The sequence below is a fragment of the Nerophis ophidion genome, linkage group LG08 (genome assembly GCF_033978795.1).
Source record: "Nerophis ophidion isolate RoL-2023_Sa linkage group LG08, RoL_Noph_v1.0, whole genome shotgun sequence".
Lineage (NCBI taxonomy): Eukaryota > Metazoa > Chordata > Actinopteri > Syngnathiformes > Syngnathidae > Nerophis > Nerophis ophidion.
Window position 1 is genome coordinate 771,463 of NC_084618.1, and position 19,578 is coordinate 791,040.

The 19,578-nt window shown below is 46.5% G+C and overlaps 1 protein-coding gene across 1 annotated transcript in view; it reads left to right on the forward strand.

Annotated features, from left to right (window-relative positions):
• Positions 1–19,578, forward strand: part of LOC133557134 (sarcosine dehydrogenase, mitochondrial-like) — a 74,472-nt gene that overhangs the window by 23,860 nt on the left and 31,034 nt on the right. Inside the window, exons 4-8 of the mRNA XM_061907377.1 lie at positions 379–469; positions 1,408–1,549; positions 5,622–5,705; positions 6,552–6,665; positions 6,746–6,884. Of these exons, the coding sequence (XP_061763361.1) occupies positions 379–469; positions 1,408–1,549; positions 5,622–5,705; positions 6,552–6,665; positions 6,746–6,884 (570 nt within the window). The remainder of the gene's footprint in view (positions 1–378; positions 470–1,407; positions 1,550–5,621; positions 5,706–6,551; positions 6,666–6,745; positions 6,885–19,578) is intronic.

Consider the following 19,578-nt stretch of genomic DNA (forward strand, 5'->3'; position numbering starts at 1 on the left):
CATGGTGTAGGATCCAATAAGTCAGTAGTACATGGTCTAGGATCCAATAAGTCAGTAGTACATGGTGTAGGATCCAATAAGTCAGTACTACATGGTCTAGGACCCAATAAGTCAGTACTACATGGTCTAGGACCCAATAAGTCAGTACTACATGGTCTAGGATCCAATAAGTCAGTAGTACATGGTGTAGGATCCAATAAGTCAGTAGTACATGGTCTAGGACCCAATAAGTCAGTAGTACATGGTGTTGGAGTCATTAGTACTGTCATGTACCTACTGTATGTATTTAATGTCATGTACCTACTGTATGTATTTAATGTCATGTACCTACTGTATGTATTTAATGTCATGTACCTACTGTATGTATTTCCATGTCAGGTATGATGCTGGGCGGGGGTTGCGGTCGAGAACTGGCTCACTGGATCATCCATGGACGTCCTGAGAAGGACATGTATGGATACGACATCAGGTACATGTATGATATGACATCAGGTACATGTATGGATATGACATCAGGTACATGTATGGATATGACATCAGGTACATGTATGATATGACATCAGGTACATGTATGATATGACATCAGGTACATGTATGGATATGACATCAGGTACATGTATGGATATGACATCAGGTACATGTATGATATGACATCAGGTACATGTATGGATATGACATCAGGTACATGTATGATATGACATCAGGTACATGTATGATATGACATCAGGTACATGTATGATATGACATCAGGTACATGTATGATATGACATCAGGTACATGTATGATATGACATCAGGTACATGTATGTGTATATATATATATATATATATATATATATATATATATATATGGTCATACAAACTCCGGTTTCTGTGGTTTATCCGTTGCACAGTCCTCAATACCGGAGTAGAGCGTAATATACGTTAGGTCAGGAAAAAGCACAAAAGGCTATATCATCCCTACAAGCCTGCTCTTCAGTGTATTTTATTGAAGAGTCTGTGGCTGGTTTATATTTATATATATATATATATATATATATATATATATATATATATATATATATATATATATGTATGTATGTATGTATGTAGGGTGCATTACACGGGGGTGTGGCCATTGTTGCACAATAGTGCCTTGCTTCTGTGCCGGCATGATGAGACCATTGGTTGGGTTTGTTTAAAGTGGACTTGCTGGGCTGATATAGTATATAATACAACATTGACTCACACAACAACAACTTTCTGAGCACTCACAGACAAGCAATCACTAACCACTCTAACTTCACAGATAGAAAGGATTAACTGCCACTCAAAGGAAACTGCCTAGAAACATCAGTTGTTTACCAAGCCAGCCAGGCAAGAACCAGTCCCACACAGAGACTTACGTCTTAACGGATCTCCTTCTCAGGCGCTTCCACAACTCTCTGACAGACAACCAGCGTTGGATCCGAGAGCGAAGCCATGAGTCCTACGCCAAGAACTACTCTGTGGTTTTCCCCTTTGATGAACCGCTGGCCAGCAGGAACATGAGAAAAGATCCTTTTCACCAGGTACATGCTTTTTTTATACTTGCACAGGTGTGCAGAGTCTGCTGAAAATACATCTCACTGGACCACAGGGTCAATGGGCCTTGTCCCACCTGTATGACGATAAAACTGTGTCAATGGGCCTTGTCCCACCTGTATGAAGATAAAACTGTGTCAATGGTGTTTGTCCCACCTGTAGGATGGTAAAACTGGGTCAATGGGTCTTGTCCCACCTGTATGAAAGGAAAACTGGGTCAATGGCGCTTGTCCCACCTGTATGAAGATAAAACTGTGTCAATGGTGTTTGTCCCACCTGTAGGAAGGGAAAACTGTCGTCAATGGCGTTTGTCCCACCTGTAGGAAGGGAAAAGGTAGTTAGATAGTCCAAGGTGAGATAAGTGTGTGGATGGTAGTTAGATAGTCTCACATGATAATAGTTACATACCAAGTTATATGACTCTAAGGCAGAGGTTTCAAACTCAATTTATCTCAGGGGCCGCATGGAGGGAAATCTTTTTCCAAGTGGACCCGAATGGTGAAATCACGGCATAATTATTTAAACAGAAAGACAACTTCAGGTTGTTTTCTTTGTTGGCCAAAATACAATAAGCACATTCTGAAAATGTGCAATTAGAGGAAAGAGTACAAATAGCCCCAAAAGTTAGGACTTTAATGTTAGCATACTAGCTGTGAACAAGTGTCACATACCAAGTTATGTCGCTAAGGTAAACAGTTGCAAAGTCAGCTAAAAAAGCTAGCACTTTAATGTTAACATGCTAAAGTAAACGTGCATACAGTTAGCATGTTTCAAATACCAAGTTATTTGACAGTAATAAGGTGTATGGCTGTGGAATTAAAGAAAAAAGAGTAAAGTTTGAAAAAAAAGTTAGCACTTTATTGTCAGCGAGCTAGCATGTTAACATTAGCACACTAACAGTTACCAGCTGTCATATACCAAGTTATATCACCCTATCAATCAATCAATCAATCAATCAATGTTTATCTATATAGCCCTAAATCAAAAATGTCTCAAAGGACTGCACAAACCACTACGACTACGACATCCTCCGAAGAACCCACATAAGGGCAAGGAGAACTCACACCCAGTGGGACGTCGGTGACAATGATGACTATGAGAACCTTGGAGAGGACCACAAATGTGGGCCCCAATGAAGGACACAAGCCCTCAGCACCCAATGAAGGACACAAGCCCTCAGCACCCAAAGAAGGACACAAGCCCTCAGCACCCAATGAAGGACACAAGCCCTCAGCACCCAATGAAGGACACAAGCCCTCAGCACCCAATGAAGGACACAAGGCCTCAGCACCCAATGAAGGACACAAGCCCTCAGCACCCAATGAAGGACACAAGCCCTCAGCACCCAATGAAGGACACAAGCCCTCAGCACCCAATGAAGGACACAAGGCCTCAGCACCCAATGAAGGACACAAGCCCTCAGCACCCAATGAAGGACACAAGCCCTCAGCACCCAATGAAGGACACAAGCCCTCAGCACCCAATGAAGGACACAAGCCCTCAGCACCCAATGAAGGACACAAGCCCTCAGCACCCAATGAAGGACACAAGCCCTCAGCACCCAATGAAGGACACAAGCCCTCAGCACCCAATGAAGGACACAAGCCCTGAGCACCCAATGAAGGACACAAGCCCTCAGCACCCAATGAAGGACACAAGCCCTCAGCACCCAATGAAGGACACAAGCCCTCAGCACCCAATGAAGGACACAAGCCCTCAGCACCCAATGAAGGACACAAGGCCTCAGCACCCAATGAAGGACACAAGCCCTCAGCACCCAATGAAGGACACAAGCCCTCAGCACCCAATGAAGGACACAAGCCCTCAGCACCCAATGAAGGACACAAGCCCTCAGCACCCAATGAAGGACACAAGCCCTCAGCACCCAATGAAGGACACAAGCCCTCAGCACCCAATGAAGGACACAAGCCCTCAGCACCCAATGAAGGACACAAGCCCTCAGCACCCAATGAAGGACACAAGCCCTGAGCACCCAATGAAGGACACAAGCCCTCAGCACCCAATGAAGGACACAAGCCCTCAGCACCCAATGAAGGACACAAGCCCTCAGCACCCAATGAAGGACACAAGCCCTCAGCACCCAATGAAGGACACAAGGCCTCAGCACCCAATGAAGGACACAAGCCCTCAGCACCCAATGAAGGACACAAGCCCTCAGCACCCAATGAAGGACACAAGCCCTCAGCACCCAATGAAGGACACAAGCCCTCAGCACCCAATGAAGGACACAAGCCCTCAGCACCCAATGAAGGACACACACAGTGACAGAAGGAGATCCTCAATGTGACGTCATCCTCCGGGACACACTCACTTCTGTGTCAGTAGGTTCGCGAGTCCTGATTCTGAATGAATGAGTGAGTGCAGTGATTCACGTGATTCACGTCCTCAGAGACAAGAAGTCAGTTTGTGAAGCGAGCCTGAATCACTCAGCTACAGTTGTGTGGACCAGAGGGCGACAGACCTGAATCGCTCTCTGCAAAAAAAAATATTAAATTAAGAAACCCTTAACAAATGCCAACATAAAAACTAAATCTTTATGCAAAAAAAAGAAAATAAATACTCTCAAAATAAAAAAGTAAATTAAGAGCCAGAAATGCCAACATAAAAACAAAAGGTTCTGTAGTCTACGTTTAAAAATATAACAAAGAAAACATCAAAATATCACGAGAGTGTTGTCGTTCACTGAGTGATTCATGTCTTTAATCCGCGGTGAACAAATCGTTCGCTCAGTCGCCCCCCCCCCCCCCCCCCCCCCCCCCCGCCCCCGTGATGACGCCGACGTCGAGGGTTGAGTGAGTCACAGAATGCGTCAGACCTAACCACTCGTACCGGCATGGTCGCGGCGGAGCTCAACTGAACTGGGAAAGGAACGAATCAGTTCATCAAGTGATTCGGTTCAGTACGTTCACTCAAAAGATTTGTTCGTTCAAACAAATCGTTTGCGAACGACACAACACTAGTAACTTGGTATTTGAAACATGCTAACTGTAAACATGTTTACGTTAGCATGCTAGCATGCCGACATTAACCTGCTAGCTTTTTGAGCTAATTTTGCGACCGTTCAACCTACAGTCATATAAATTGGTATGTGACACAAGCTAACTGTTAGCATGCTAACCTTAGCTTGCTAACATCCTAACATTAGCGTGCTAACTTTTTGAGCTAGTTTTGCAACTGTTTACACCAGACACATTTAACTTTGTATGTGACATTTCTTACCTGTTAGCATGCAAACAATAGCATGCTAGCAAGCTAACTTCAGCTCGCTAACTTTTTCATCTATTCAGACACTTTTTTCTACTTCTGCACCCGTACATCTTTTTGAGTCATATCGTTATCGTTAGCACACATGCTTAGTGATAGCATTTTCATGTAAACATGCTACAGTTTCTGTGTACAGTTACACCTAAATCTGGCAGAGTCAGACACTCCATTCTGGCACAGCTAGCATGTTGTGGTTAATATTCATCTTCTAGCACCTTGTTTACATGAGAGGGTGCGTCAGAACGTGTATCCTCTTTATAGTGCTCTTCTTTCTTGCTAACCAGCCTGCCGCCACTGATGAAGCCTGAGCGTGAAAGGGACCCTCGTGGAGCCCTAATCACGCGCCGAGGGCCAATCGCCTAGCAACTACACCTTACTGACGCCGTGTTTTATTGGCAGCCTGGGGAAAATCACCTCCATTAGTTGCTAAACGTGTTGCTGAGCACGTCTCCCAGGGCGACTTAAAAAAGCCTTTTCTCTGCAGCTAAGCAGAGCCAGCAGGGTTGTGCTTCACAAGCAGTAAATATAGCCAGCGCTGGGAAGCTTTGCTTTGGCAGCTCTGTACGCTACGCTGTGGGCGACTGTCACCTCCAGCAGGTGGAGCAGGACAGGACAGGGGAGGGCCGCTTTTTATATCCACAACTTGACTTCTGCATCATAACTTCCTTCTTTAGAGATGACTGATGATTACAATCATTTCAAGATGTGTAGCCAAGCAACATCTTTATGGGCGGTGGGGAACATTTGTGGATAAGTTGGTGTGTGGCTGGCCAGGTGCTGATGGAGCAGGGCTGCGTCTTCCAGGAGAGACACGGCTGGGAGAGACCTGGCTGGTTCACCAGGGATGGACCTGCTCAGGTGACGCACACCCTCACCCTCCACTACCACACATGATCAGACACACCCTCCACTACCACACATGATCAGACACACCCTCACCCTCCACTACCACACATGATCAGACACACCCTCCACTACCACACATGATCAGACACACCCTCACCCTCCACTACCACACATGATCAGACACACCCTCACCCTCCACTACCACACATGATCAGACACACCCTCACCCTCCACTACCACACATGATCAGACACACCCTCACCCTCCACTACCACACATGATCAGACACACCCTCACCCTCCACTACCACACATGATCAGACACACCCTCCACTACCACACATGATCAGACACACCCTCACCCTCCACTACCACACATGATCAGACACACCCTCACCCTCCACTACCACAGTGTAAATAGGACACATGATTAGGGACACCCTGACCATCTAATAAGACAGTGTCCCAAAACTTACTTTCTTTTCTTCCTCCTTCACTTGTCTTCTTCTTTCACTTGTCGTCTTTCTTCACTTGTGTCTTTTTCCTTAATTTGTGTCTTCTTCCTTCACTTATGTCTTTGTCTTTCACTTTTCTTCTTTCACTTATGTCTTCTACCTTCACTTATGTCTTCTTCCTTCACTTGTGTCTTTTTCCTTAATTTGTGTCTTCTTCCTTCACTTATGTCTTCTTCCTTCACTTGTGTCTTTTTCCTTAATTTGTGTCTTCTTCCTTCACTTATGTCTTCTTCCTTCACTTGTGTCTTTTTCCTTAATTTGTGTCTTCTTCCTTCACTTGTGTCTTCTTCCTTCACTTGTCTTTTTCCTTCACTTGTGTCTCCTTCCTCTCTGGCGCGTTGAAGGTGAAGGACTACGACTATTACGGTGCGTACGAGGTCAAGAAGAACGAGGAGTACAAGTACAAGGATCTGCTGGGCAAAGAGTACACCTTTGACTTCCCTCCTCATCATGACCTTGTAACGACCTCAGCGCCATCTTCTCACAGTTGAGTGTTTTTAGAGATGGATTCTTAGTTTTGAACCATTTGTGATTGCAGATTAAGAGTGAGTGCCTGTCGTGCAGACACGCTGTGGCCGTCTTCGACATGTCCTACTTTGGAAAGTTCTATCTCACCGGCCCAGACGCCAAGAAGGCGTCCGACTGGCTCTTTACTGCCGACGTCAACAAGAAGCCTGGTGAGTGTTGCTGCAGCTGGAAGTGACCACGCACCTCACACATGCACCTCACACATGCACCTCACACATGCACCTCACACATGCACCTCACACACGCACCTCACACACGCACCTCACACACGCACCTCACACATGCACCTCACACACGCACCTCACACACGCACCTCACACATGCACCTCACACACGCACCTCACACACGCACCTCACACATGCACCTCACACATGCACCTCACACATGCACCTCACACATGCACCTCACACATGCACCTCACACATGCACCTCACACATGCACCTCACACACGCACCTCACACACGCACCTCACACACGCACCTCACACACGCACCTCACACACGCACCTCACACACGCACCTCACACATGCACCTCACAACACACGCACCTCACACATGCACCTCACACACGCACCTCACACATGCACCTCACAACACACGCACCTCACACATGCACCTCACACATGCACCTCACACATGCACCTCACACATGCACCTCACACATGCACCTCACACATGCACCTCACACATGCACCTCACACATGCACCTCACACACGCACCTCACACACGCACCTCACACACGCACCTCACACACGCACCTCACACACGCACCTCACACACGCACCTCACACATGCACCTCACAACACACGCACCTCACACATGCACCTCACACATGCACCTCACACATGCACCTCACACACGCACCTCACACACGCACCTCACACATGCACCTCACACATGCACCTCACACATGCACCTCACACATGCACCTCACACATGCACCTCACACATGCACCTCACACATGCACCTCACACATGCACCTCACACATGCACCTCACACACGCACCTCACACACGCACCTCACACACGCACCTCACACACGCACCTCACACACGCACCTCACACACGCACCTCACACATGCACCTCACAACACACGCACCTCACACATGCACCTCACACATGCACCTCACACATGCACCTCACACATGCACCTCACACATGCACCTCACACATGCACCTCACACATGCACCTCACACATGCACCTCACACATGCACCTCACACATGCACCTCACACATGCACCTCACACATGCACCTCACACATGCACCTCACACATGCACCTCACACATGCACCTCACACATGCACCTCACACACGCACCTCACACACGCACCTCACACACGCACCTCACACACGCACCTCACACACGCACCTCACACACGCACCTCACACATGCACCTCACAACACACGCACCTCACACATGCACCTCACACATGCACCTCACACACGCACCTCACACACGCACCTCACACACGCACCTCACACACGCACCTCACACATGCACCTCACACATGCACCTCACACATGCACCTCACACATGCACCTCACACATGCACCTCACACATGCACCTCACACATGCACCTCACACATGCACCTCACACACGCACCTCACACACGCACCTCACACACGCACCTCACACATGCACCTCACACATGCACCTCACACATGCACCTCACACATGCACCTCACACATGCACCTCACACATGCACCTCACACATGCACCTCACACATGCACCTCACACATGCACCTCACACATGCACCTCACACATGCACCTCACACATGCACCTCACACATGCACCTCACACATGCACCTCACACACGCACCTCACACACGCACCTCACACACGCACCTCACACACGCACCTCACACACGCACCTCACACACGCACCTCACACATGCACCTCACAACACACGCACCTCACACATGCACCTCACACATGCACCTCACACATGCACCTCACACATGCACCTCACACATGCACCTCACACATGCACCTCACACATGCACCTCACACATGCACCTCACACACGCACCTCACACACGCACCTCACACACGCACCTCACACACGCACCTCACACACGCACCTCACACACGCACCTCACACATGCACCTCACAACACACGCACCTCACACATGCACCTCACACATGCACCTCACACATGCACCTCACACATGCACCTCACACATGCACCTCACACATGCACCTCACACACGCACCTCACACACGCACCTCACACATGCACCTCACACACGCACCTCACACACGCACCTCACACATGCACCTCACAACACACGCACCTCACACATGCACCTCACACATGCACCTCACACATGCACCTCACACACGCACCTCACACACGCACCTCACACATGCACCTCACACACGCACCTCACACACGCACCTCACACACGCACCTCACACATGCACCTCACACATGCACCTCACACATGCACCTCACACACGCACCTCACACACGCACCTCACACACGCACCTCACACACGCACCTCACACACGCACCTCACACACGCACCTCACACATGCACCTCACAACACACGCACCTCACACATGCACCTCACACATGCACCTCACACATGCACCTCACACATGCACCTCACACATGCACCTCACACATGCACCTCACACATGCACCTCACACACGCACCTCACACACGCACCTCACACATGCACCTCACACATGCACCTCACACATGCACCTCACACATGCACCTCACACATGCACCTCACACATGCACCTCACACATGCACCTCACACATGCACCTCACACATGCACCTCACACACGCACCTCACACACGCACCTCACACACGCACCTCACACACGCACCTCACACACGCACCTCACACACGCACCTCACACACGCACCTCACACATGCACCTCACAACACACGCACCTCACACATGCACCTCACACATGCACCTCACACATGCACCTCACACATGCACCTCACACATGCACCTCACACATGCACCTCACACATGCACCTCACACACGCACCTCACACACGCACCTCACACATGCACCTCACACATGCACCTCACACATGCACCTCACACATGCACCTCACACATGCACCTCACACATGCACCTCACACATGCACCTCACACATGCACCTCACACATGCACCTCACACACGCACCTCACACACGCACCTCACACACGCACCTCACACATGCACCTCACAACACACGCACCTCACACATGCACCTCACACATGCACCTCACACATGCACCTCACACATGCACCTCACACATGCACCTCACACACGCACCTCACACACGCACCTCACACACGCACCTCACACACGCACCTCACACATGCACCTCACACATGCACCTCACACACGCACCTCACACACGCACCTCACACACGCACCTCACACACGCACCTCACACATGCACCTCACAACACACGCACCTCACACATGCACCTCACACATGCACCTCACACATGCACCTCACACATGCACCTCACACATGCACCTCACACATGCACCTCACACACGCACCTCACACACGCACCTCACACACGCACCTCACACACGCACCTCACACACGCACCTCACACATGCACCTCACAACACACGCACCTCACACATGCACCTCACACATGCACCTCACACATGCACCTCACACATGCACCTCACACATGCACCTCACACATGCACCTCACACACGCACCTCACACACGCACCTCACACATGCACCTCACACACGCACCTCACACACGCACCTCACACATGCACCTCACAACACACGCACCTCACACATGCACCTCACACATGCACCTCACACACGCACCTCACACACGCACCTCACACATGCACCTCACACACGCACCTCACACACGCACCTCACACACGCACCTCACACATGCACCTCACACATGCACCTCACACATGCACCTCACACACGCACCTCACACACGCACCTCACACACGCACCTCACACACGCACCTCACACACGCACCTCACACACGCACCTCACACATGCACCTCACAACACACGCACCTCACACATGCACCTCACACATGCACCTCACACATGCACCTCACACATGCACCTCACACATGCACCTCACACATGCACCTCACACATGCACCTCACACATGCACCTCACACATGCACCTCACACATGCACCTCACACATGCACCTCACACACGCACCTCACACACGCACCTCACACATGCACCTCACACACGCACCTCACACATGCACCTCACACATGCACCTCACAACACACGCACCTCACACATGCACCTCACACATGCACCTCACACATGCACCTCACACATGCACCTCACACATGCACCTCACACATGCACCTCACACATGCACCTCACACACGCACCTCACACATGCACCTCACACATGCACCTCACACATGCACCTCACACACGCACCTCACACACGCACCTCACACACGCACCTCACACACGCACCTCACACACGCACCTCACACACGCACCTCACACATGCACCTCACAACACACGCACCTCACACATGCACCTCACACATGCACCTCACACATGCACCTCACACATGCACCTCACACATGCACCTCACACATGCACCTCACACATGCACCTCACACATGCACCTCACACATGCACCTCACACATGCACCTCACACATGCACCTCACACATGCACCTCACACATGCACCTCACACACGCACCTCACACACGCACCTCACACATGCACCTCACACACGCACCTCACACATGCACCTCACACATGCACCTCACAACACACGCACCTCACACATGCACCTCACACATGCACCTCACACATGCACCTCACACATGCACCTCACACATGCACCTCACACATGCACCTCACACATGCACCTCACACATGCACCTCACACATGCACCTCACACACGCACCTCACACATGCACCTCACACATGCACCTCACAACACACGCACCTCACACATGCACCTCACACATGCACCTCACACATGCACCTCACACATGCACCTCACACATGCACCTCACACATGCACCTCACACATGCACCTCACACATGCACCTCACACACGCACCTCACACACGCACCTCACACACGCACCTCACACATGCACCTCACACACGCACCTCACACATGCACCTCACACATGCACCTCACACATGCACCTCACACACGCACCTCACACACGCACCTCACACACGCACCTCACACACGCACCTCACACACGCACCTCACACACGCACCTCACACATGCACCTCACAACACACGCACCTCACACATGCACCTCACACATGCACCTCACACATGCACCTCACACATGCACCTCACACATGCACCTCACACATGCACCTCACACATGCACCTCACACATGCACCTCACACATGCACCTCACACATGCACCTCACACATGCACCTCACACATGCACCTCACACATGCACCTCACACACGCACCTCACACACGCACCTCACACATGCACCTCACACACGCACCTCACACATGCACCTCACACATGCACCTCACAACACACGCACCTCACACATGCACCTCACACATGCACCTCACACATGCACCTCACACATGCACCTCACACATGCACCTCACACATGCACCTCACACATGCACCTCACACACGCACCTCACACACGCACCTCACACACGCACCTCACACACGCACCTCACACACGCACCTCACACACGCACCTCACACACGCACCTCACAACACACGCACCTCACACATGCACCTCACACACGCACCTCACACATGCACCTCACACATGCACCTCACAACACACGCACCTCACACATGCACCTCACACATGCACCTCACACATGCACCTCACACATGCACCTCACACATGCACCTCACACATGCACCTCACACATGCACCTCACACACGCACCTCACACACGCACCTCACACACGCACCTCACACACGCACCTCACACACGCACCTCACACACGCACCTCACACACGCACCTCACAACACACGCACCTCACACATGCACCTCACACATGCACCTCACACACGCACCTCACACATGCACCTCACACATGCACCTCACACATGCACCTCACACATGCACCTCACACATGCACCTCACACATGCACCTCACACATGCACCTCACACATGCACCTCACACATGCACCTCACACACGCACCTCACACACGCACCTCACACACGCACCTCACACACGCACCTCACACACGCACCTCACACACGCACCTCACACACGCACCTCACACACGCACCTCACACACGCACCTCACACATGCACCTCACACACGCACCTCACACATGCACCTCACACACGCACCTCACACACGCACCTCACACACGCACCTCACACATGCACCTCACACATGCACCTCACACACGCACCTCACACACGCACCTCACACATGCACCTCACACACGCACCTCACACACGCACCTCACACACGCACCTCACACACGCACCTCACACACGCACCTCACACACGCACCTCACACATGCACCTCACACACGCACCTCACACATGCACCTCACACATGCACCTCACACATGCACCTCACACATGCACCTCACACATGCACCTCACACATGCACCTCACACATGCACCTCACACATGCACCTCACACATGCACCTCACACACGCACCTCACACACGCACCTCACACATGCACCTCACACACGCACCTCACACATGCACCTCACACATGCACCTCACAACACACGCACCTCACACATGCACCTCACACATGCACCTCACACATGCACCTCACACATGCACCTCACACATGCACCTCACACATGCACCTCACACATGCACCTCACACACGCACCTCACACACGCACCTCACACACGCACCTCACACACGCACCTCACACACGCACCTCACACACGCACCTCACACACGCACCTCACAACACACGCACCTCACACATGCACCTCACACACGCACCTCACACATGCACCTCACACATGCACCTCACAACACACGCACCTCACACATGCACCTCACACATGCACCTCACACATGCACCTCACACATGCACCTCACACATGCACCTCACACATGCACCTCACACATGCACCTCACACACGCACCTCACACACGCACCTCACACACGCACCTCACACACGCACCTCACACACGCACCTCACACACGCACCTCACACACGCACCTCACAACACACGCACCTCACACATGCACCTCACACATGCACCTCACACACGCACCTCACACATGCACCTCACACATGCACCTCACACATGCACCTCACACATGCACCTCACACATGCACCTCACACATGCACCTCACACATGCACCTCACACATGCACCTCACACATGCACCTCACACACGCACCTCACACACGCACCTCACACACGCACCTCACACACGCACCTCACACACGCACCTCACACACGCACCTCACACACGCACCTCACACACGCACCTCACACACGCACCTCACACACGCACCTCACACATGCACCTCACACACGCACCTCACACATGCACCTCACACACGCACCTCACACACGCACCTCACACACGCACCTCACACATGCACCTCACACATGCACCTCACACACGCACCTCACACACGCACCTCACACATGCACCTCACACACGCACCTCACACACGCACCTCACACACGCACCTCACACACGCACCTCACACACGCACCTCACACACGCACCTCACACACGCACCTCACACATGCTACTCTGTACAGGCCACAACACACATCACATACAACAATGTCATAGATGTCATATATCACATACAACAATGTCATACATGTCATATATCACATACAACAATGTCATACATGTCATATATCACATACAACAATGTCATAGATGTCATATATCACATACAACAATGTCATAGATGTCATATATCACATACAACAATGTCATACATGTCATATATCACATACAACAATGTCATAGATGTCATATATCACATACAACAATGTCATAGATGTCATATATCACATACAACAATGTCATACATGTCATATATCACATACAACAATGTCATAGATGTCATATATCACATACAACAATGTCATAGATGTCATAGATCACATACAACAATGTCATAGATGTCATATATCACATACAACAATGTCATAGATGTCATAGATCACATACAACAATGTCATAGATGTCATAGATCACATACAACAATGTCATAGATCACATACAACAATGTCATAGATGTCATAGATCACATTAAAAGATTACAGTTGGTACAAAATGCGGCTGCTAGACTTTTGACAAGAACAAGAAAGTTTGATCACATTACGCCTGTACTGTATATACCTTTATATACATATATACATACATATATACCTATACTGTATATACCTTTATATACATATATACATACATATATACCTATACTGTATATACCTTTATATACATATATACATACATATATACCTATACTGTATATACCTTTATATACATATATACATACATATATACCTATACTGGCTCACCTGCACTGGCTTCCTGTGCACTTAAGATGTGACTTTAAGGTTTTACTACTTACGTATAAAATACTACACGGTCTAGCTCCATCCTATCTTGCCGATTGTATTGTACCATATGTCCCGGCAAGAAATCTGCGTTCAAAGGACTCCGGCTTGTTGGTGATTCCCAAGGCCCAAAAAAAGTCTGCGGGCTATAGAGCGTTTTCCGTTCGGGCTCCAGTACTCTGGAATGCCCTCCCGGTAACAGTTCGAGATACCACCTCAGTAGAAGCTTTTAAGTCTCACCTTAAAACTCATTTGTATACTGTAGCCTTTAAATAGACTCCCTTTTTGGACCAGTTGATCTGCTGTTTCTTTTCTTTTTCTTCTATGTCCCACTCTCCCCTGTGGAGGGGGTCCGGTCCGATCCGGTGGCCATGTACTGCTTGCCTGTGTATCGGCTGGGACATCTCTGCGCTGCTGATCCGCCTCCGCTTGGGATGGTTTCCTGGTGGCTCCGCTGTGAACGGGACTCTCGCTGCTGAGTTGGACCCGCTTTGGACTGGACTCTTGCGACTGTGTTGGATCCATTGTGGATTGAACTTTCACAGTATCATGTTAGACCCGCTCGACATCCATTGCTTTCCTCCTCTCTAAGGTTCTCATAGTCATTATTGTCACAGACGTCCCACTGGATCATTATTGTCACCGATGTCCCACTGGGTGTGAGTTTTCCTTGCCCTTATGTGGGCCTACCGAGGATGTCGTGGTGGTTTGTGCAGCCCTTTGAGACACTAGTGATTTAGGGCTATATAAGTAAACATTGATTGATTGATTGATAGATCACATACAACAATGTCATACATGTCATATATCACATACAACAATGTCATAGATGTCATATATCACATACAACAATGTCATAGATGTCATATATCACATACAACAATGTCATACATGTCATATATCACATACAACAATGTCATAGATGTCATATATCACATACAACAATGTCATAGATGTCATATATCACATACAACAATGTCATAGATGTCATATATCACATACAACAATGTCATACATGTCATATATCACATACAACAATGTCATACATGTCATATATCACATACAACAATGTCATAGATGTCATAGATCACATACAACAATGTCATAGATGTCATATATCACATACAACAATGTCATACATGTCATATATCACATACAACAATGTCATAGATGTCATAGATCACATACAACAATGTCATACATGTCATATATCACATACAACAATGTCATAGATGTCATATATCACATACAACAATGTCATAGATGTCATATATCACATACAACAATGTCATAGATGTCATAGATCACATACAACAATGTCATAGATGTCATATATCACATACAACAATGTCATACATGTCATATATCACATACAACAATGTCATAGATGTCATAGATCACATACAACAATGTCATAGATGTCATATATCACATACAACAATGTCATACATGTCATATATCACATACAACAATGTCATAGATGTCATATATCACATACAACAATGCCATAGATGTCATAGATCACATACAACAATGTCATAGATGTCATATATCACATACAACAATGTCATAGATGTCATATATCACATACAACAATGTCATACATGTCATATATCACATACAACAATGTCATAGATGTCATATATCACATACAACAATGTCATAGATGTCATATATCACATACAACAATGTCATAGATGTCATATATCACATACAACAATGTCATAGATGTCATATATCACATACAACAATGTCATAGATGTCATAGATCACATACAACAATGTCATAGATGTCATAGATCACATACAACAATGTCATAGATCACATACAACAATGTCATAGATGTCATAGATCACATACAACAATGTCATAGATGTCATAGATCACATACAACAATGTCATAGATGTCATATATCACATACAACAATGTCATAGATGTCATATATCACATACAACAATGTCATAGATGTCATAGATCACATACAACAATGTCATACATGTCATATATCACATACAACAACGTAATAGATGTCATAGATCACATACAACAATGTCATAGATGTCATATATCACATACAACAATGTCATAGATGTCATATATCACATACAACAATGTCATAGATGTCATATATCACATACAACAATGTCATACATGTCATATATCACATACAACAATGTCATACATGTCATATATCACATACAACAATGTCATAGATGTCATAGATCACATACAACAATGTCATACATGTCATATATCACATACAACAATGTCATACATGTCATATATCACATACAACAATGTCATAGATGTCATAGATCACATACAACAATGTCATACATGTCATATATCACATACAACAATGTCATAGATGTCATATATCACATACAACAATGTCATACATGTCATATATCACATACAACAATGTCATAGATGTCATATATCACATACAACAACGTCATAGATGTCATATATCACATACAACAATGTCCTAGATGTCATATATCACATACAACAATGTCATAGATGTCATATATCACATACAACAATGTCATACATGTCATATATCACATACAACAATGTCATACATGTCATATATCACATACAACAATGTCATACATGTCATATATCACATACAACAACGTAATAGATGTCATATATCACATACAACAATGTCATACATGTCATATATCACATACAACAATGTCATACATGTCATATATCACATACAACAATGTCATACATGTCATATATCACATACAACAATGTCATAGATGTCATATATCACATACAACAATGTCATAGATGTCATATATCACATACAACAATGTCATAGATGTCATATATCACATACAACAATGTCATAGATGTCATATATCACATACAACAATGTCATACATGTCATATATCACATACAACAATGTCATAGATGTCATAGATCACATACAACAATGTCATAGATGTCATATATCACATACAACAATGTCATAGATGTCATATATCACATACAACAATGTCATAGATGTCATATATCACATACAACAATGCCATAGATGTCATAGATCACATACAACAATGTCATAGATGTCATATATCACATACAACAATGTCATAGATGTCATATATCACATACAACAATGTCATACATGTCATATATCACATACAACAATGTCATAGATGTCATATATCACATACAACAATGTCATAGATGTCATATATCACATACAACAATGTCATAGATGTCATATATCACATACAACAATGTCATAGATGTCATAGATCACATACAACAATGTCATAGATGTCATAGATCACATACAACAATGTCATAGATCACATACAACAATGTCATAGATGTCATAGATCACATACAACAATGTCATAGATGTCATAGATCACATACAACAATGTCATAGATGTCATAGATCACATACAACAATGTCATAGATGTCATATATCACATACAACAATGTCATAGATGTCATAGATCACATACAACAATGTCATACATGTCATATATCACATACAACAATGTCATACATGTCATATATCACATACAACAATGTCATACATGTCATATATCACATACAACAACGTCATACATGTCATATATCACATACAACAATGTCATACATGTCATATATCACATACAACAATGTCATACATGTCATATATCACATACAACAACGTCATAGATGTCATATATCACATACAACAATGTCCTAGATGTCATATATCACATACAACAATGTCCTAGATGTCATATATCACATACAACAATGTCATAGATGTCATATATCACATACAACAACGTCATAGATGTCATATATCACATACAACAACGTAATAGATGTCATATATCACATACAACAATGTCATACATGTCATATATCACATACAACAATGTCATAGATGTCATATATCACATACAACAATGTCATAGATGTCATATATCACATACAACAATGTCATAGATGTCATATATCACATACAACAATGTCATACATTTCATATATCACATACAACAATGTCATAGATGTCATATATCACATACAACAATGTCATACATGTCATATATCACATACAACAACGTAATAGATGTCATATATCACATACAACAATGTCATACATGTCATATATCACATACAACAATGTCATACATGTCATATATCACATACAACAATGTCATACATGTCATATATCACATACAACAATGTCATACATGTCATATATCACATACAACAACGTCATACATGTCATATATCACATACAACAACGT